Source organism: Poecile atricapillus, chromosome W, assembly GCF_030490865.1.
Source record: "Poecile atricapillus isolate bPoeAtr1 chromosome W, bPoeAtr1.hap1, whole genome shotgun sequence".
Classification (NCBI taxonomy): domain Eukaryota; kingdom Metazoa; phylum Chordata; class Aves; order Passeriformes; family Paridae; genus Poecile; species Poecile atricapillus.
The window spans coordinates 50,382,585-50,403,919 of NC_081288.1; the positions used below are offsets into that span (position 1 = coordinate 50,382,585).

The 21,335-nt window shown below is 36.1% G+C and overlaps 1 protein-coding gene across 1 annotated transcript in view; it reads right to left on the minus strand.

Annotated features, from left to right (window-relative positions):
- Positions 1 to 364: 364 nt before the first annotated feature.
- Positions 365 to 21,335, minus strand: part of LOC131591446 (S-adenosylmethionine sensor upstream of mTORC1) — a 34,137-nt gene continuing 13,166 nt past the window's right edge. The window contains exons 3-5 of the mRNA XM_058862157.1: positions 11,886 to 12,059; positions 8,374 to 8,488; positions 365 to 3,773 (exon numbers count right to left, since the gene is read on the minus strand). Coding sequence (XP_058718140.1) covers positions 3,144 to 3,773; positions 8,374 to 8,488; positions 11,886 to 12,059 — 919 coding nt within the window. The 3' untranslated portion in view covers positions 365 to 3,143. The remainder of the gene's footprint in view (positions 3,774 to 8,373; positions 8,489 to 11,885; positions 12,060 to 21,335) is intronic.

The window sequence follows — 21,335 nt, forward strand, 5'->3', positions numbered from 1 at the left end:
GCCTTCAATTATCAGTTATTTGGATTTCTTTTCCCAGTGCCATCCTTTCCCCAACACCTCCAGAATCATAATGTAGAAAAATACAATAATTGTATCAAAGGAGCAGCATACAATGGATGCTCTAAAAGTATTTCAGTGAGATAGAGAAGAAATTAAGAACATGTAGAGATAGATGAGAGGAAGTGGATTAGAAAGTGGTCACATCTAAGTGGGCAGGCAAAGCAACATGGTAATAGAATCAACTGGAATAACTTAAAAAACCCTTCCAGAAAGCAGAGACCACAGCTGAGATGTAGAAGCTGAAACTGAAGTACCAAATTTAACATTGTTATGGGTTATAAAATAAACTCAAGACAACTATCTTCTTGAAAATAAAGAAAATAGCTTTGCATTGATTTCACTGGATTTCAACATTAACAGATGGCACAGAAAGAAAAAAGACAGTAGCTCGACCCCAAAGAATTTTTTAGAATGTTTTTGGTTTTTCAGAATTTTTTTAATAAATGTGCTTTGTTCACAAAAGTAGTGACATAAAAGACAACAGAGATGCCAATACATGTTTTCTTCCTTTTCTTCTCCAGCACCTTAAGAGTGAAAGATGTCTTGCACAGTCATAATTTTTGAATATTTCATAACCTAGAAATAATATTCTTGCACCAAAGTCAAATATACAACTCCTGATATCACCACTTTATTATTAAGGGAGATGTAAGTATTTATGTAAATCACTTTCCTCCTCCACCACAATCTCCTGTTCCTTGTGAAAAAAACCAATACAAACCAAACCAAAAAAAAGAAAAAAAAAAACCAAAAACAAACCCACAAAACCAAATAACCAATAAACCCACTTTGGGCGTTTAGAATGATCAGCAAGAAAACCAAGCTGTTATGAATCTCAGGTCCCTAAACCACAGTGTTGTCACCAACCTCCCAAAAAGAATTAAACTTGGAATCTTAATATGTAAGCTATTTTGGGGGATAAATCTTCATCTGAATTGCACTTCTTTGTGTATGAATTGCAAACCAATTTACAGTAATCAATGCAAACACATATGCCTGATGCTGTACTACTTTTTAAATCGAGTATCAGTTAATCAGTTATTAGGTATACTTTGAAGAATGCACATATTAACCTCCCATAAACAGCTGAATTTACAGCAGCAGTATTTTAACATGAGCACTGCTGGAACCAGTGGTTAATTGGGGAGAAAGGCTTTCAGTGACAAACATTTTAATGAAAATAGTGTCTTAAAGCCAATTTTGAAGCCATTGTGTATTTCATTAGAGAAGTATTCTCTGTAACAAAAATTACCAAGTGAACCATGACTCTTGTATGTCTAACCTTAATTCTTTTCTTTTGTACACATCAGAATATAATTGTTTGGTTTGTATAACTCTATCATTCAGACTGAATAACAAATTTGAATTAGGTATTTGGGAATGCTTTAAATTCAAAAAGAGATACAAAAAGCTTATGTTAAAGAATACAGCACCACAGTCCAGATCACATTTGAGCATAAGCTGGACCAATGTGATTACTCTATGTAAGAAATACTATAAAAGAAAAACAGGTAGGTCAAACTGTGACACATTCAGTGCAAAACTTCAATGGAAGGACTAAGTTGCATTTTTGTAGCAACCACTGTAAAATCCACACTACACTTCAATTTATCTAGCAACTTTCATATAAATACAACGTGGCAGTTTATTATGGTGTAATATACATCATCACAATCACCTGTGACAATGTATTAGTATTGTTTTACCAATTTTCAGCAGTCAGAAATACATCATGATCTGGCACCTAGTTCAAATCATTTACTACTAGGCACTTACATATAGATTTAAGAGCCTAATATCCAAATCAGAAAGTTCTGGCCATTATTTTTAAATGGAGGAAAATCTAAGCTAAACCAATAATGAATCCTCTTTTTTTAACCACTGAACAGAATTGATTTTTCCTGCAAAAACTCACAGATTCATTACACAAATTAAAAATTTAATAGATGTAAAAACAGATGTTTCATCTCCTTACAGTGCAGACCCATTTTCAGTCAGTTTTTATTTAACTGAACAAGAGATTTTTGGGTCCTAATAAGCAAACAAAAAGCATGTGTTAACTTCACTTGTGTGGTCTGAATTACATGGCTTTATGCAAATATGTGTATCCTTGAAAAACCTGTACAGTTATGTTCCTTCTTAAAAAATCAGTTTGTAGTCACTGGCTAACTTAGAAGGTCTACAAATAAGGACAATTCAAAAAAAAGTTGTTTCTTTTAAAAATGCATAAATAATTTACTATAAAACATGACAAAACTCATCCTGTCCCCCAAAAAACACAGCTGGAAGAGAATACAGAACACTGTAGTTGGGGAAATACTGATATATATTAGTGCTTGTATACTCATAAAACTGCAAAACATATTCCAGCTTTGAAGTGAAACATAATTGTCTAGACGTACCATACTCCTCTGGGGGAAAAGCCTCATCAGAAATTGCTATTTATGCAATGAAACTACACAGTATGTGTAACTGTGGATGAATATATTCCAGTGTTTTGGTGTTATGTCAAGAGGGCTGCAATAAACATAAAATCAAATGTGCAAGCATTACCGTTTCTCCAGCCCAGGCTTAACCAGAGTGAAACAAATTTTGGAAGAAAAAAGTTTTGTTCCATAATTAAGAAGGGACGTTTGTAACTAAGTGTCTTAACCTATCTGCACGTTTAATTAAAGTGCAAATTATTTCTTCCTACATTTACTTCTCAGAAGCCCACCAACTCCAGTGCCTTAAGCTCAACCACATTGACTTAAAATACTGAAACAACATTTAACAAATTAAATAGAACTCACACTTCACAGCACTAAAGAAAAGAATGGTACCTTTCTGGGAAAAAAATAGCGATACAAATCTAAAGAAAGTAACAGCAATTTATGCTATGACATGAGTCATTTGCATAAAACTTGTATTTTTTCACTTTCATACAAGAATAAATTTTAAAATTCAAAAGTAGAAAAAAATAGCAAACTCTGTAAACCTTTGCATTTTCTTTATGCAAACCATTTTTCTGTGTTGAACCCATGTTAGTATAGCAAAATTAGTTAAGCAAGAGGTTTGACTGAAAGGGCATTTCAACGACTACATTAACTTAGAAGCAATATAGGATCTTCTAGCTCATAGAAAGGAATGGAACTAGACTGGCTTTCTCCAGAGTCTGAATCATAGGGAGCATCAGGCAGCTCCATAAAACCGTAAGCTAGCTGTTCATCTTCTGTGTCTGACCGAACATAGCAGGCAGTGTTGGAATACTCCTCATCCTCTATACTGTTGAAATCCTGTGGGATATACAGCATTCCTGGGTAGTTCCTGCTAACTAAGTCACTTGTTGTTTGCAGGGAAGTTTTCCTAAATGCCATCAGGTGCATGTGAGAAAATTTGGAATACTTGAAGCGTTTAAAACCCAAGGACTCTATGGCAATTTTCCAGCTTTTCATCATCATAGCCCGGCGATTCTGATGAGATGAATCAGGAGTTATTACAAGCAGTAAGCCATTTAATACGAGGAGTTCATGTGCCTTCTTGCAGCATATCCATCGCTGATAGGGTGATGGAAAGTAAGAAAGGAGGAGCGAGAAAACAACAACATGGAACAGTTCTCCAGGTAGACAATCAATGGGATTTTTCAGTTGCTTAAGAAAGGCATCTATAGCATCTTGTGCCAGTTGAAGAGGTTGCTGAATTTGAAGATTTAGGAAGTCACATTTGTATACGCTCTGGTGGAGTAACAAAAACAGAAAACCAAACATTGAGGTTAGCTTAAAGAGCAAATACAACCAAAATCCACAGAAAAATCAATGATTCCCTTAAAGAAATATCAAGCCTGATGAACATTCCTCTTGCTATTAAATCAATCTAAAAGAAAAATTTAATACATATGCAAAATTTTAGATGTGCAGTGTTTTACTAGAGATTTGATAGCTGAGAACAGTTAATTAAAAAAAAATACTTATCCCCAAAAGAAAAAAGCATTGAATCAACTATCTCAGAAATTATTTAAGAACTCAGAACATTGCTTGTGTTTTTACAGGTGCTGAAAGCCTTTTATAGATCTTTATGAACCTGAAATAAGTAATTAGAAACTGAATTTAATACCTCAGAATTTCTACCAGTTCTTTAAAAAGAATCCAAAAAACTCACTAGTTTGGTCACTTGGAAAAAAGTGTCATTTTTTTACTGGTATAGGCTCAAGGAATAACAAGGTAATATAGATTCTGAAGTTACAGTACTGATTTGCAGCAATGATGTAGATCCGTGTTTTAGCTTTGCTGTAGATGTAAAGTGTAGTGGTACACATTTAGGCAGTCATCAAAGTAAGCTAAAGACTACAAATTATCTGTTAATCATTTGTGCACTCAAGCTGTCGAAGACTAGAAATCACACCACAATGCAACATACAGAAGAATAAATTCTTAACATCCTTAATCACAAAGCATTCAAAAAGTAAATGCATGTGCTTTAGTGAATCTAAGTTTTGACACTTCATCATAACCCACGACTGATTTTTCATAAAAATGGTATTAAGATATAATGCTGCAATCTGATAGCAGCAAAAATTGTTCTTAATGCCTAGAGAATGTGCAGTGAATGACAGACACTAAACAGGTTAGCAAATATGAAAGCAGACAAAACATTCTGTGGAACACACCTGAAAGGTGAAATTAAGTATGCTGCATTTGAATACCATGAAAATAGTACAAAAAAATGTGTTCTATGAAGCAGTATTCAAAGATTACTAGAACAGTATTGCACCGGTATTCATAAAGGGACTAATATGCACAATTGTTTTCAAGTAGAACAGAACGTTATTTCTGTTCATATAAAATCACATTCTCTTCCAAGACTAAGCAGAAAATTACAAAATATAATCAATATTCAAAAAAATTTGATTTGCTTTTTTTTAGCTTTAATCTTGCCCTTCTATATGCAAAGATCCAGAAAAAGATTTGCATTGTGTGGCTATAACCAAGAAATTTTAATTACAACCATTATACCTGTAGGGCTATATTCTGTTTCCCTGTAATACTGAGCACAGGAAATTACAGTAGCAATTTCATTATAACCTCTAGTAAGTTTTAAAACAAAGAAGCATTTTGAAAATTGATTGTTCAGAGTGGCATGTTAACTTTACTTAGAACTTCAAAACTTCAAGAGTTAAAAAGTTAGCGGTCACACATATCCCGTTGAAAAAAACAATTTAGATTGCAAGTATTTCCGAGTAGTGGAGAAGCACAAATCAGCAATGCAGAAATAATGTTATAGACAATTTCAAGATTAAGACAGGTTTCAAGTGGAATCTGTAATCAGCTTTAGGACAAAAATACTGCTAAAGTGGCATTTGCTACTAAACTTTTGATATACAAGTCTTGAACTAATGTTTCAGTCCTCAGAGCCACAGAAGCAGCAGTTATATCTCAGTGCATCCACTGACATTTAAGAACACAATCCTACTTATGTGAATAATTTGCACAGGTATTTCACAAAAATATACTGAGTTGGAAGGGACCCTCAAGTATTGAGATACATATTTTAATTTTTAACTCAAGTACCCTTCCAGCATCTTTTTTTTTTTTTTGTCTCAGACTATATTTACTCCAATACAACATCTGCTGCACACTACAGTCTCAGTTTCCATCCTCCCAGCTTCTAATAATGCACGTTTCCCTCAGCGTACTTTACACTAGGACACTGGAAATGAGTGCATGGTGACTAACTAACAAAAATATTAATCTTTTCTTGGTAAGCAGTTTCCCTCTCTCTCAAAACGCAAAACCCTTCTGTCCTGGAGTGACTTCCCACTCCAGTGTGATATACACCTTCAAAGGGAATGTATTTCCATATTCTACAGTCTGCATTCTCTGTATGTAAAACAGAGATTCTAAAAACTTTGAAGACACTTATCCTTTTGTTACATAACTAACATTTCAGTTCCTTTTCTTGTATTTCCACAATTACATCCCTCTTATTCCTCCAAATAAATGGAAGTATTACTCAACTTCTTAGTCTATATCCAAAGCATTTCTATATGAAAGTGGATAATATTTTTTTTTATTAAAGAAGGAACTATTTAACCCTCCAATCAACATTATTTAAGAGATTGGCTTTCTAAGAAGGCTCTGTGCTTCAATTTGTTTTAAAAGGTACTTTAGTATCTTACCTAAGAAATCTGCTAAATCTGAAAATTTTACCAGTTTATTTTATTTTCAGCTTTTACCACAACTTACCAAGATACGTTTTTTCAAGTCAGGAGATGACATTACCTACCATAATAAACCTTTGGCTGTTATTCTGAAAATCTTAAATCAGCCCAGGCAACTGCTGGCCTAAAGATAAATTTATTCAGAAGGTTATGGTGCTGATATACCTCAAAGCAGAGTCATCTGCTGTACATCAGGGCTCATTAATTCTGTTTTGGAGGTAGGACTAAGCTTATTCTAGTCGATGCGTTTGACTGCTCAAACTGTACTCCCTGTCCCTCCAAGAACACTCGCTAGCCAGGCTTCAAGGTGCCCTGAATAAGCCAAAGCGTCCAAGAGAATCAAAGATGTTGGTGAGCCTGAGACAGGCCTCAGAGTAAGCATGAAATTAGCACTCTGGGAAACTCCTACCATGAAGCTATGGTACTAACCATGTCAGATGACCAGAAATCAATTATCTTATTGTTCCCTTCTACTGGGAGAGAATCTAAGGAACTGGTTAGTACATAGAAATTGTATATGTTCTTTCATTAAATCCACAGAAGTTACTTTTTCAGGACTTTTCCCAATAAAGGTTTTGGTCACTGTACAGTTAAACTGATTTTCATGAGAACAAATGTAGCTTTCTTATGAAAGCATTATTTCTATATGAGATTAGAAGATAGAAAAAAATTAACTAGGCGTACTCAAAAATTCATGTTGAGGTTCAACTCATGTAATGTTAGGTAGCTAGGCTGCCATTATAGTCACTGGAGAATTAGTCAATACAGAACCCAATTCATTTCACCATCGAACAGCAGATATTTAGGTTTAATTATTTTTAATAGATCTTCACTGACTGTAATTAGAACTTAGAACCTGAGATGTAGACACTGAGGCTAGAAATTTCATAGCTAGAAATTCACTTCCCATGTATTACTATTTTAAATGTCACAGGCTGCCATTTCAGTGGCATGTGTCTTTTTTACCTCCTGTGTCATGCCCAACTGCCCTACACAGTCCTACAGCCTCCAAAGTGCTGGAAAGCCATTGTGATGCCTGTGTTTCAAATTAGGCAAGATAAAATCTACTCGAAGTTTGTGTTTTAGACAGCACTAACATTGAATTGCTTTTCAAAGCAATTTAATCAGACTCAAATTTTTAAAGAATATCTTTCAGTATCTCTCAGCATATATGCAAATATACAATTGAGGTGTTAATAGACTAAACATCGTAACAACAACAAGCTGCCATGTATTTAGCATGTACATCACACTGCAGCAAATAAGAGAACATTACTTTCCAGTTAACTGCATTATTTCACCTGTATACTTCTTTTTACTTCTCCACTTCTAAGAAGGGTTATCTTAGGCTACAGATTTTAATAGTGCCTGAATTTTAACTGTAAGTAGTCAAGGTGTGTGTAGTCAAAGGCTTTTCTGTTTTCTGTCAGAAATGTACTTCTGTGTCTTTTTTTAAAAAAAAATATTCCATTTTATCCTTTTGTGTGGTTGATAAATGCAATTAGTGATGACAGAAGTTGGGTCAAGAGTAAAAGACACAAAGAAGATATGACTACAGCAGAATTAGGGCATTTGAGAACCTCACTGCCTATAGAAAATGCAATTTACCCCAAATACACTGATAAATTTGTCCTCTGGATTTTGGAAGCTCAAGAATACTTTTAGCAATAAATAGAAATGCTCCCTTATAGTGTATTTCTGATTACTAAATCTCCCCAGAAAAACTCACCAAATACAGTCACTGATCATTTTCTTCTGTCAGTCAATGCAGCTTCTGAGACGTTCTTGCCTAAGCATATGCCTACTTAATCGTTATTTGTACCTTTTAAGATGCAAGGACTCATCTGAAACACCATTAAAAGACGGCTACTAAAATTTTCCAATTACGAGATTAATAACACCATTATAAAGATGTCTCTGGGAAAAAAATCTTATTTTTAAAAGAAAACACTAGAACTTTAGAGCCTGTTTACAGGAAAGGATGCAATGTTTAGTTCCTACTAAAACAGATATTTAGAAAGCATTTAACTATTAAATGTAGTTTTTTTACAGTAATTTTGAGGCATTCCACAAATCTGAGGATCAAGTTTATATTAAATACAGGAAACATTACATACCTCAACAGCTGGAACAATGTCTATGCCAACTGTTAGAAATTCTTCAAACTTCAGAAATGGATTAAAGCAGCTACCAACATCAAGTAATCTGATCTTTCCCAAGGAGTGAAGGAACCTAAGAAGCAGCAAGAATTAAATTTTATCAAGTGTAACTTTTAAAGCTGTATTCTGAGTTACAACTTCAGGTAACTAATACAAAAGATGCTCACAGAACACCAGAGTAGTGACTAATAGAAGTGAATGCCTTACTTCAGTTGCTGAGATACTAAAGAACCAAGCTCCATCCAATAAAAGCAGATGGTCCTCAAGCAGGAGAATTTTGTTCAGAGCAGCTATAGTAGTATTAACTTGTGCACTTGTAGTAAGTAAATAAAATGGCAAATTGCGTGTCCACTAGACAGGCTTTCTCATATTGTGTTTCTCACTTAACTTTTTGTAGTACTTACTGATTTTGAAGTCACACTAGATACCAGAGTTAAAATTTCATGAGTTGGAAAGGGAAACAGAGAACAACTACATAAATTGCATCATTTACAGGGATGCAATCTAAAAAAATCCCATGATGATTTGTAACATCTTAGAATATCCAAAATCCATTAACAGGGGCAGACAAAGTCACAGCTTTCACAGGGACTTCACATAGCTGAGAATGCTAATAACCTTCCAGAAAGAAAATGTTCTTTTGCTTCAAGTTTCTGTAGCCAAAACCAACTGGCATCTCCAAATTATAACTTGTTTTGTTTCTGGGAAAGGCTCAGCCCTGGAGAGACAGATAACTGCAAAGACTTTCAGAAACAGAGGTGCAGGGCCAATGGAATAAAACCAAGCCATAGCTGTGCTCATAGCAACAGCAAAGCAGAAAAAGAAAAACATCTAAACAGCAGTAAGAGATCCAGGCTCTCTGGGCTCCTTCTAGACTTCCAGTAACCTACCTGAGAGAGGATGCTGGAAAAGCAAGAGAAAATGTCTTGTTGCATTCAGCAAAATCATAATGGCAAGTTTAAGCATTTTGCTTCTACATGGAACAGAAGAAACCCAGGGTATACTTCTCTCAAAATACCACTATGGCCAAGGCAAACAGTGTAACAATTAAGTTAAAGCTGCAAATATTACCAAGCTACCCTGTAAGTCAATCAGTACCGAGTGAGACTTCAAAATGAAGATGAAAGCAACAATTTTTCCAGACTTGGAACAGGAATTTGGATACTGATTTGGACACAGATCCTAGTACCCATAAATCTCAAACACAGACTGAAGTCAAGTAGTGTCTTTTCCCACATAAGGGTAGCCTGAGGTTTCTCAGACCAGTATATCTCCTTGTCTAGCAAATGGAGACATTAATGGCAGATCCTTCCACATTCAAACACAAAAATGTATGCCTGTATGTATGCTTGCATTCTATATTAGAGTCCAATATGGTAACAACAAATCAATGGACACATGGGACCACAGGAAGCATAACAAGAGGAAACAGGATGCTACAGTGCAGAGAAAACTTCCCATAAAAAAAAGAGAGAGCCTCTAGAGATCTAAACATGTTCTCTTTTAAGTGTTCAATGAAATACTTGTCAGATTAAAATTAAGCAGCAACTCCCAGAAGCCTCTAATTTCCAGGATAGCCACTTCAGCTATGGTACACTGAAAAAATAACTATGATGAGTACTTTCTTCCTATTTACAAAAGCTACCTTAATTATATATTTATATATTACTTGAGAGAGGATTATATATGGGATGAACAGAATTAGTGTCTTTACACGTAGCAGAGTAAAACAAAGAGTCACAGGCTTAGTCATACCGACAGACAAACCCACAACTCTTACTTGTAGTGTTACATGACCAAAATGCAGTGACAGTATTTAAAAACTGTGTGTAGGTTCCCCCATATCCCTTGTACCAAGGGATACAAGTTTGAGACTTCACTACTAGGTCAGTGTAGACATGACAAAGCATTTCAGGAGAGATCTCTGCTTTGTGTAATATACAGTCCATTTTCTTTCTGATAAACTCTGTAATTTCTTCTGTAAGGCATCAAAAAAAACCCCAAGAATTTTGATTTCTCTGGCCGGTCACTTAGACCAGTTATGCCTTGTTTATCAAGGTCTGTGTGGCTACTAAGAACTTATTATTATTTGCAGCTTATTCAGGTAAATATTATAAAACTTGCTTTTTCCAGGTATGTCTTAAGGGGTGGGTATATTTTTAAAGTTTTGAGAATGAAAATAAACATCATCAGCACTCATTATGCTAACAAATACTTTAAAAATAATTAATAAAAATTCTCTATTAACTCCTTTCTGTACACATTAGAACAAAAAGGAAGGCTACAAACAACTGGTAGCAAGAAGGCAGGTGAAGCTAGCTATGCAACAGCCACTCTTAACTGCAGAAAGTATGAAGACAGATCAAAGAGAGAGCAAAGAAATGCAAAGAGAGAACCAATGCTTTATCCTGACAATGTCTCCCACTGGCAGACAGCTTTAAAGCATATATGATCATCAAACCTATTGATTTAAACAAACATGAGAGAGACAAAAGGCACCAGGTCCTAAGGACAGACACACCTACTAGTTACATTAATAACATGTCATTCTTTCCCTAACTGATACTACACCTAGCTTCAAGTACTGCTGATCACAGCAGACATGCTAAAATAAAGGAAAAAAAATCTGTATGCAACAGAAAAAACACTATTGCGGGAAGTCATAACAACTATCCTATAAAGAATATGAAACAAATTATAACTTTTATAGATTCTATGCTTATGCATTCATTATTTCATTGTATTTGCAAAATACAACTTTTTTTCCATCACACATGGAATAGTCACAAACATGACATGTTATTTAGGAAAAAAAAATGGAGGGTGGCATTTCAGAAATAATGAAGTTAGTCTTGGATGCCAAAAATACAATTCTTACTTGAGTGAAGGTCAAAAACAAAATTAAAACTGTTGTTTGGAAAATACCTCAAGGATACTACAAGTTCTGCAGAGCCAGTCATCAGAAAGTTAGCACATTAAAAGTTAAAGGTTGTAATTCCAAATTGCTTTTGAAGTGTGTAATTGGAATCAAGAGTTTCTCTGCAATTATTTATGAAGAGAAAGTTTTAAGTACTCTGATATTTACATTTGGCACTTAGTACTTACATAAGCAATTGACTTTTCAACAGTGCTGAACAGCCATTAGATTCTAACTTAATTAACATCTCCCTTATTTCACCTCAAGGTTTAATATAAATTGCATTGCACACCAATGACATACTAAAATGAAATTGCTCTAGCACTAAAATGAAGATGACTAAGTTGTCATTCTCAAGCATTTTTTTTATAGCATTCACCAAAATATACTACAACATAAACAGCTCTTGAAATGCATATATTCAAATGAAAATTCCCCTTCTTAACTATTAAAAATACATCAGACTGATCTAACATGTTACGGCAAAAAAATGTCATGGTAAGTTTTAACACTCAAAAAAGAGGGGAAAAAAGTAAAAACAAGTAAAACTTACTCTTCTGTCATAGCTTCATGATTTGTCAAGCCAAAGTTTGGCAAAGGATCTTCAATCTTGGGAGTCTGAGGAACACTTAAAGCTGGAGTGGTCTTAGAAGCAAGAAGTGCTTTTTTTTCATCTTTCTCAAGTGCTTTTCTTTTTCCACCATTCTGAAAATACTCTCGGCATACACTGAAAAGACAAAAAAAAATTTCCCCAGGAAAACTGAATGCTCTTCTTAGTCACTACTATAGCTAAGATACATACCAGATGGATAAGAGATACAAGTGCTGTCAGCTTTTAAACAAATCTGGGTTTTATTTCAACTTTGGTAAACCAGCTTTAAAAAAGATGCAGTACACCCAACAACACAAAATGGAGTGGTGAGTTGTTTGGGCTTCCCCCCCCCCCAGAATTACCCTGTAAGTCACAGCTGAGTAAACAGATTCAAAATATTTTTATCTGGATAGACTTTTAAAGTAAGACAGCAGAAGTCCTGTCAGAACACCACCAGACAATAAACTTCAGTTCAGTTCTCCACTATAGTGCAAGGAGTTATCAGCTAGATCCCCATCAATACAAGGTTTTGAAATGTGTGTCTTGCTGGCACATAAACTGGGGAAAAATAAACCTAATCCAGATTTATGTGCAAATTTACATCCAACAGTTTTTACTTTTAATTGAGTTTGCCTGGGTAATTTTGGTTTTAAGTAACAGCTAGTAGCTGTATTACTGAGGAAGACTTATTCCAGCTTTCAGTTTTTCCCCATATTTACTTATTTTTCTCATAGGAACCAGAACAAAATAATCTAATCATTCTAGAACAGAAATATTATCCAGTTTAAAGAAATTAGTGTAACAAAAGAAGTTAAAGAGCACTTCTGTTCTTCAATCAATAGTCAGCATTAGTGTACGAGAACCAAGCACTATGTTTGAGAATAACTGAATTTCATGCACAAAATTTCATCAAAACTAGAACCGGAAAAAATTGTTGCTGTGCAATTAAAAAGCTGGACTCACCCTGAACAATTCAATTTTTTAAATTAAATATGCCATCCAAGTATTTGCACGGAAATTTTAACAGAAATAATACTTATTTGAATAATGTTTTCTGAACAACTCATTTTTATGATGCTTTCTTGAAATTCACTTCATTTTCCTCTAACAAAACTGCAGAAGTTTGAAGGAAACATTCCACAAAACAAATGTGAGTGTAGTTTAATAATATCTTATACAAAAATATACAAAATACCTTATACAAAGCAGGAACAACATAATGACACTTCATATCACAGATTTAAGGATGAACACGATGGTATAATGGTGCATTTAAATCACAGATAGCGACAAGGACTTGGAATACACAGGGCTTATCTAAGGCTTGGTGATATTTTAGGCATCAAATATACCCAGTCTCTTCCATCATATAAGATGTGAAGGACAATGAAAAAAATGTCATTGGAGTGGCACTGAGTTTCTTAGATGGAAACATACACTGACAGGTACAGATAGAAATAACTTTACCCCAAGACAGGTAGGAAAGAAGCACCTTGAGTCAGAAATGTGCAGTCACAGAATTGGTCAGGTTAGAAACCAGACCAGCAGGTCACCTGGTCCAACCTCCCTGCTCAAACAGGGTCATCCCAGAGCACATGGACCAGGATTGTGTCCAGAGGGTTTTTTAAATATATAAAAATATAAATAAATATTTTCAAAGAGAATTTCCACTTATCTGTGCAACCTGTTCCAGTGCTCAGTCACCTGCACAGTAAAGAAGTTTCTCCTCATTTTCAGGTGGAACTTCCTGTGCATCAGTTTCTGCCCACTGCCTTTTGTCCCATTGGCTGACATGAGCCTGGATCCATCCCTTTGACACCCTCTGGTAGACAGTGATGAGGTCCCCTCTCAGTTTCTCTTGAGATTGAACAGGTGCAACTCCCTCAACCTTTCCTCATAAAACAGATGCTCCTGTCTAGGCTGCAATACTACCAGACATACAGATTGCAAAATTATAGCAGCTGCATCCATTAGAGACTGCACGTATGGAAAGACAACAATTCTAAAATTAACTAAGTATAAGAAGCCAGTCACTAGCAGGAAAGAGATTTTAAAAAGATCAATAAACAAATGAGAACACCAGAAAAAAACCACTTGCATTACTGCTAGTATGCTAATTAAAGTGTATTTTACACATTGTATTATTTATTTATAAGCAGCTGATCAATTTAGAACTATTTAGTTCTGTGGATCAATTAGTCAAAGAAATGAAACTTGGAAAGAAAAACTGGTTTTGACCATTTATCAGCTACTGCACAACTTTGTTATCACCCTGCAGTCTCTTTATTTTTATTCTAAGTCTTTTTTTCTCATTACATGTCTTAAAACATCCAAAATCAACGGCAGTTTAAGTAGTGTTGCATTGACATGTAAGACACTAGAGAATTCTCAGCCTTGGAAGAATGTGTTCTTGTTCTTCTCAAGTATTCATGTTATCAACCTTTTAATTCCCTAGAAGCTGGTATGCTACACAGCTTAACACTTAATGAGCACAGGAGAACCCCCTACTTGTAAAGTGCAAATTCCTCTTGTCACTGAGAAGCCATTTCTTCCTCATTCTTGGTATTGATGTGAGTGTTTTTTCCATCCTTCTACCCCTATCATGTCAAGTAAGTTCTCCTGATTCTATATTCTTCATAACAGACCTTCCTCATTTGCATATAAGACACTATCAAAGTCAACCACAAAGAGAACCATCTACTTCTGCATTTTTTCTGGTGGACAACTGCCCAGTGCCACAGGAAGGCCCAAGAATGGATAAAATTCTTCACATTCAGATCCCAGGCTCTGCCAACTGGTGCAGTACCACAGGATACCAAAAATCCCCAGCCAAATCCATCCAATCCAAACAAAAAAACCTCAGATCATACTGCACTTCATAGTCACTGAGGGTCATCTTCCCTTGACACTTTTCTGACGTCACAGTCATTCTGGCATGATTACTACATGTTGCCCTTTTGGCTCCTGAGCTCTCAGAGGAGTTGTCTATGTACTTCCCCTGTAGAAGTGACCCCCACACCTCCTGTGGGTTAACAGTGAGCACATGGACACTCACTGCACTGGCAGTTAGCAGAGATAATGCACTCTGTAGTTTATCTCATGGTAGCTTGCTGATGTAGCCAGAGGTTTAACTTCACAGCCATTAAAATCCATCATAGATCACTCTGGTTTTGAGTATGCAGTTATATAAGACTCTATAAAACAATTGTCGCAAGTAAGGAACGGAGCATCTCAATTACCTTCAAAGCGAAAATTAAGCAATCTGTTTTATAATTCTAAAAACTGACACAGCTCCATTTTTAACTGACAAACATTCAGTTTGATGACACAATATTAGCTCTACAATTAACATACTTGTGAAGAATTGTGCAATGTAAATACTATCTGAACTAACACTTGCTACAGTTCACACAAACTGTGAAATAAATATTTCAGGTCTAAACTGTTTCAGTTCCTAGATGAGGAGACAGGTTAGGTTTCTGGGTGGAGTGTGCAGTTCAATGTCTTTGCTTTAACAAAAAAATCAAAAAATCAAATCTTTGTATTTCCTTAGTGAAACTTATCTTCCCTATTTCAAATCTCAAACAGTAAATAACCTGTTCCAGTTGACTCCCCTGCTCTGTCTGCCACTTGGGCTGGGCACATAAAAGAAGTCTCAGGAAAAGACAATATGAATACATATGACTTTGTTAATACTCACCAGCAATAAAAGAGAAGCTTTGTTTTCAAAAAGAAAGACTAAATCCATGACTTTCAGTAGAATATAAAATGAAAAAAAAAGAGGGGGACATTGCCAAGAAACACCATATGAAATTTAAAAAACATAATAGAATCCTTAATTAATTCTTCTGCTCAAGTAATAACAAATAACTAAATTAAAGCTGGTGTGGTCAGCTTTTATCATAGCAAAAAGCAGTTTCTGATAGCTGTAATCAATACTTGAGGATTTTAAGCACCTAATTTTATTGACCGACTCTTTCTTTCTGCATTATCATGAGGAAAAGGTGAGCTTGATTTGTGTTCCTCAGAACAGTTACTAACCAAAAGCTAATACTGAAGATGGCTTTCAGCGAAGGTACAGAGAAATAGCAAACTTCCCTTCAGAGCTGAAGGAATGTCTGGACTTCTCATCATGGCTTCTGCTGCAAAACATATCTCTCCTCCTTCCACACACTGAGGAACAAGTTCATAAATGGCCACTCTCAGAGCTGCTAGCTTGAAAAAAAAAATAAAATTGCAAATGCTTCTACATGTTTAAGCCATCTACCTCCCAACCTCCAAAGTGAAGGGAGGGAGGAGTCTCAATTGTGCTTGTACACATTAATCATACCTAGAAAAGCAGTCAAGTTTCCCTTGGACTAAAAATATTTTGTGGTTGTCATGTGCAACAATCCAGCTTCAAGTTAAGGAAATAGTGTTCAGCATAGGTAAGAACACCAGGTTTCTCAGTGTAAAGTACCGGAATTTTTTTATCAGCATAATTATATATTTTTAAACTTCAAGTTGACAAACTTGTATATAATACATTTTTCCCTTTTTTTTTTATATTTGGTCTCAATTCTAGGAGTTTGAGACATTTTCCTTTTGAGAAATGCAACTAGATCTGTAATCATATGTTTCTCTTGGGGTGTGGCCACCCCAAGCCAGTTTCTGAAGGAAACATCTTTTATTGCCAGAGGATTCCAAGAACTTGAAAATAGTCAGCAGTTATCATATGATCATTGCTTTAATTAGCTCTAGTGTTCAACAAACAAATTATGCTCTCGTCAGAACAAAGTAGTCATAGAATATCCTGAGTTGGAAAGGATCCATCAGGGTCACTGAAGTCCAACTCCTGGACCTGTAGAGAACAGCCCCAAGAGTCACACCATATGCACAAAAGTATTGTTCAAACACCTCTTTTTTGAACCAAGTGCTGTGACCGTTTCCCTGAGGAGCCTGTTCCAGTGCCCAACCACCCTCTGGGCGGAGAACCTTTATCTAATATCCAACCTAAACCTCCCCTGACACAACTTCAGGCCATTCCCCTGGGTTCTGTCACTGGTTACCACAGATCAGTGTCTGCCCTTCCCCTTACCCTCACAAGGAAGTTGTACCTGCAATAAGGTCTCCCCTCAGAGACCCTCCCTTCTCCAGGCTGAACAGACCAAGTGACCTCAGTCACTCTTCAAAAGGCTTCCCCTCAAAGCCCTTCACCATCTGTGCTGCCCTCCTTTGGACACTCTCTCACAGCTTTGTATCCTTCTTTTATTGTGGCACCCAGAACTGCCCCCAGCACTGGAGGTGAGGCTGCCCCAGCTCAGAGCAGAGCAGAACAATCTCCTCCCTTTCCTGGCTGGCCATGCTGTGCCTGATGCCCCCCAGGACAGGGTTGGCCCTCCTGGCTGCCAGGGCACTGCTGGCTCACATTCAACTGGCCATCAACCAGGACCCCCAGGTCCCTTTCCCGCGTGCTGATTTCCAGTGTTTCATTCCCCAGTCCATCCATACATCCAGGGTTACACCATCCCAGATACAGAATCTGGCACTTGTCTTTGCTAAATTCATATAGCTGGTGATGGCCCAGCTCTCTAACTTGTTGAGGTTTCTCTGGAGAGCCTGTCTGCCTTCAAGGGAGTTAACAGTTCCTCACAATTTAGTATCATCAGCAAACAATGTGTTTAACAGCAAAAGAACAAGACTGTCATGTAAATGTAAACATTGAACATTGTCTTTTCCCATTTCAAATGGTTCCCCTCCTGCTGTTTCTGCCGCCTTCCTCAGTTCCATTCTCCTTGCAGTGAATTGCTCAACTAACTGCATTCAACAAAAAAACCTACAAAACGGTATTAAAGGGACTTGAAAACACTCATTCATTCAATCTTCCAATTAAACAGGATCAGCTTTCCAGTTCTAGCAGAGATCTGTTACTCTCAAAGATCCTCCAATAGATTACTTAGCCTTCTCTTGAGTAGATAGCTCCAGTTTCTAGAAAAGAACATCAGAGCTTTTGTGGAAAAAACAGAAGGTTTTTGATAATTTCTTTATCTTTCTTAGAGTTGATCTGCTGTTTGTTATTTTTTAAATGCAGTGGCCAAGGTGATATTTTGGTTAAGAGCAATGCTAAATAAAGTCAGAGTAGTACTTTACATATCTCGTGGACAATCTCATTAACACACTCAAGTATGATACTTGCTTCTTCTGCAAAAGCATCCCATGACCACTTCATATTCAGTTTATGGTCTGCTTCAGAATCCAAATAGTTTTTTGAAAGACTGTCACAATTAATTATTCCCTGGCCTTTATTTGTACAGCTGATATTTAATACAGTAGATAATGTTTAGTATAGTTTATAACTGTATTAATTTTAATTTTGCTCTCAGAGTGACAGTTCTCTCTCTTTGGTCTCATTTCCAAATTTAATACACTTTAGCAGACTGCTAATAAAAGTATTGATTAGTTATGGATACAGGGATAAACCCTGCCAGAATCCTTCTCAGTAAAAAAATTAAAAATAGAATTTAAAAATATTTTAAAAATAATCTTTTCACATCTATTCTCTGCAAATGTTTCCAAACAGTTCTGTACTTGCCTGTCATTTATTTCATCAGAACTGTATTTCTTTGCTCATTAAACAGTCAGAGTTTGTTGTGTTTTTTTTTTTAAATGCAGGTCTAGGTAGTGTTTTGTCATGATAATTAGAAAAGCAGACTTTATTTCTTGTTCTTTAAAAAAACAGTCAAGTCAACACAAGTCTTAACACTGAGGCAAAAGCAACAGAAAGAAACAAACCTGCTGGTCTAGCTTATTCTGTTTTAACTAGAACCAGAACAGGCTGGCATTCATTGTCCGTACAAAGGTACAACAGCCTACCTATTCCAGCAAAAATTAAAGAGTTACAATTATTCAGGGTAAACACCATCTTAACCTGTTTTAAGTTTTGTGTTGTAATATAAATAAATGAGAAACACAAGTGTTAATTTGCAAATACTACTTGCTACTTACATTCAATTTTCAAAATATATATAAAGGACGGAAGAAACAGTTGAGTGTTGCCCAGGCTTTTTACACCACCACTCGGGATCCTAAACCTGGATCTGAAAGCGGATAAAGTTTTAATCCCTCTTCCCCCATACCTCTCCCGACTTAACAGTTCTGTAATGTTTCCCTGAAACAATAAACAAAATTGGCCCTATAGAACTCAGCATATGGTCACTAGCACAGTCTATCATGTACTGCTTTCCATCTTTTACAGTTTCTAGAGTCTGGATACATGTTCTTTCAATCAACACTAATGAAGAAGTAAAACAGTAAGTTTTATGTCATTTGGTTTAAGAATTAATGTCAGGTTTTTTCCACTGTTTTCAACTAAATAGCTAGAAAGAGTTTTGAAAGAAAAACAAAATTGTTATTCTTGATCCTGAGAAGTACACATAGCTTCTCTAGTGGTTATTCTACACTATCAGATTTATTTTATCAGATTCTAGGAGAATACAAGGAAAATGAAGGAAAGAACAAAAACCCACAAAGTCTTTTGTACTTTTTTTTCCCTTTTAACTAATGGAAAAAACACTTCTCAGTTTCCAGTCGCTGAAAAGATCTTCCTTCAAATTAAAACAAAACAGTCTCTCCTTTCTTCAGGAGGTATACACTGGTGGCTCCAAACGATTTTCAGCACTGCACTCACAAACTAAAATTCATCTTAATACAAAACAGCTACTTTCCTGCTGTCATGGTAACATAGTAATAAGCACTGAGGGAAAGCTTTCACTTCAGTCACACAGTTCTCTTGCATGCAGTTCTGCACCCAGGCACAAGGAGGAGTAACAACAACGGGACCTGCCACCAGTCTGGCACACCTCTTGGCCCCCTGGGAAGGAACAAAAAATTGCAGAACACAAAATCAATCTGATATGCTCTGGTATTTAGCAATCCAGGCCTCAAAAAATCTGAGAACTGACAAGTACACTCTCCTTTTCTGTAAAAACTCCTGATCCCTTGACTTTGCAAAATGAAAGCTATGTGCTTTATCTAAAGCTTTATACTAAGACAGAGCATTCTAGTGTCTCTTAGCAGGTGGATTCTCTTCCTAATATGAGCTCAGGCTGCAAAGCCCAAACTGGGCATTTACTTCAATGTTTACTTTGTACATGATCTACAACAGAAACCAAGTGAGAGCCCCAAACCTATAAACAAGTCACCACTGTCCGAAGAAACATTATCCTGTCCTATACAGTAACAGACAAACTTGCCACAAACTAAGGGATTACTCCTTAGCTGAAATTAAAGAACACACATCTCTACTGAAAATGTTTCATATATTAGTTGACAATCAAACTGCAAGAAAATATCAAGCAATGTTCCATGACATCTCCCCTAGGTCCAGTACAACTATTTTTTTCACAGATAACCTGAACTGTGGAACAGTCAGTTTCAGTTCCTTTACAAGTGATCTGAGAATGATGCCAAATCAAGGCAGGGTGGGAGGAAGATGCTGCAAGAAATCACTGTATTAGAATTCAGTATGATTCAAAGGAGTGCAATGTAATAAAGAGAAATATAAGTATCAGCATTTCCACAGAAGTAATGAGTAGCACAAATACAAATAAACAACCAACAACTCAGGAAGCCTGTAACACAGAAATAAGCTGCTGGGGATCACAAAGGAGTGAAAGTCAGTGCCATGCCAATCGCCAAGAAACAAAACAAACACCCAAACAAAAGAACAAAACCAACAAAAAAAGCCAAACAAGACTCAAAACCAACAGTATCAAACCACCACCACCACCACCAAGATCAATAGCATAAATGAAAGTCTACTACAACCTCAATAAAATCTATTTTATTTATCCCTGACAAAGCCATTGAAACACCGTCCATTTCTGGGTTCAGGTCTTTATAACTGAGACACTTCTCATGTAATTGGGATATAGATACACAAAGCACGTCCAGAAGAGTGTCGATAAAGAAACACTTCACTATGACAGTTTTTTTCTAAGCTAAAGGATAAAACATTGGTAAGTAAAGGAATGGTTTTAAAATATTTAAGGGTTTATGTTAGGGAAAAAAAACTCAGGTTATTATTACTTGCTCCATTTCCAGAAGGCACAAAACAGCTCAAGCTGCCACCAAGATTAACTGTTTCACAGTCAATTCCCTCTTGTCTTTTCTGTTTTATGGGCTCAAGAGAATTTAAATTTAACAAAACCACATCTACTATTCTTTGCTCAGCACTTTGCAACACTCACCTGCAGGACCTACAAACTTGCACACGGGATTACTTTTTGGCTTTCTGAAGTCATTCCCTTCCTAATGGCAAGACCATTGATACACTCTTTTCCCATTTAAATCTCAAGAGCATTTTTTTTTTTATTCTGCTATACAGATTCCATACTATGTCGTGGATGCCAACTGTATGCAGCAATTCTGAAT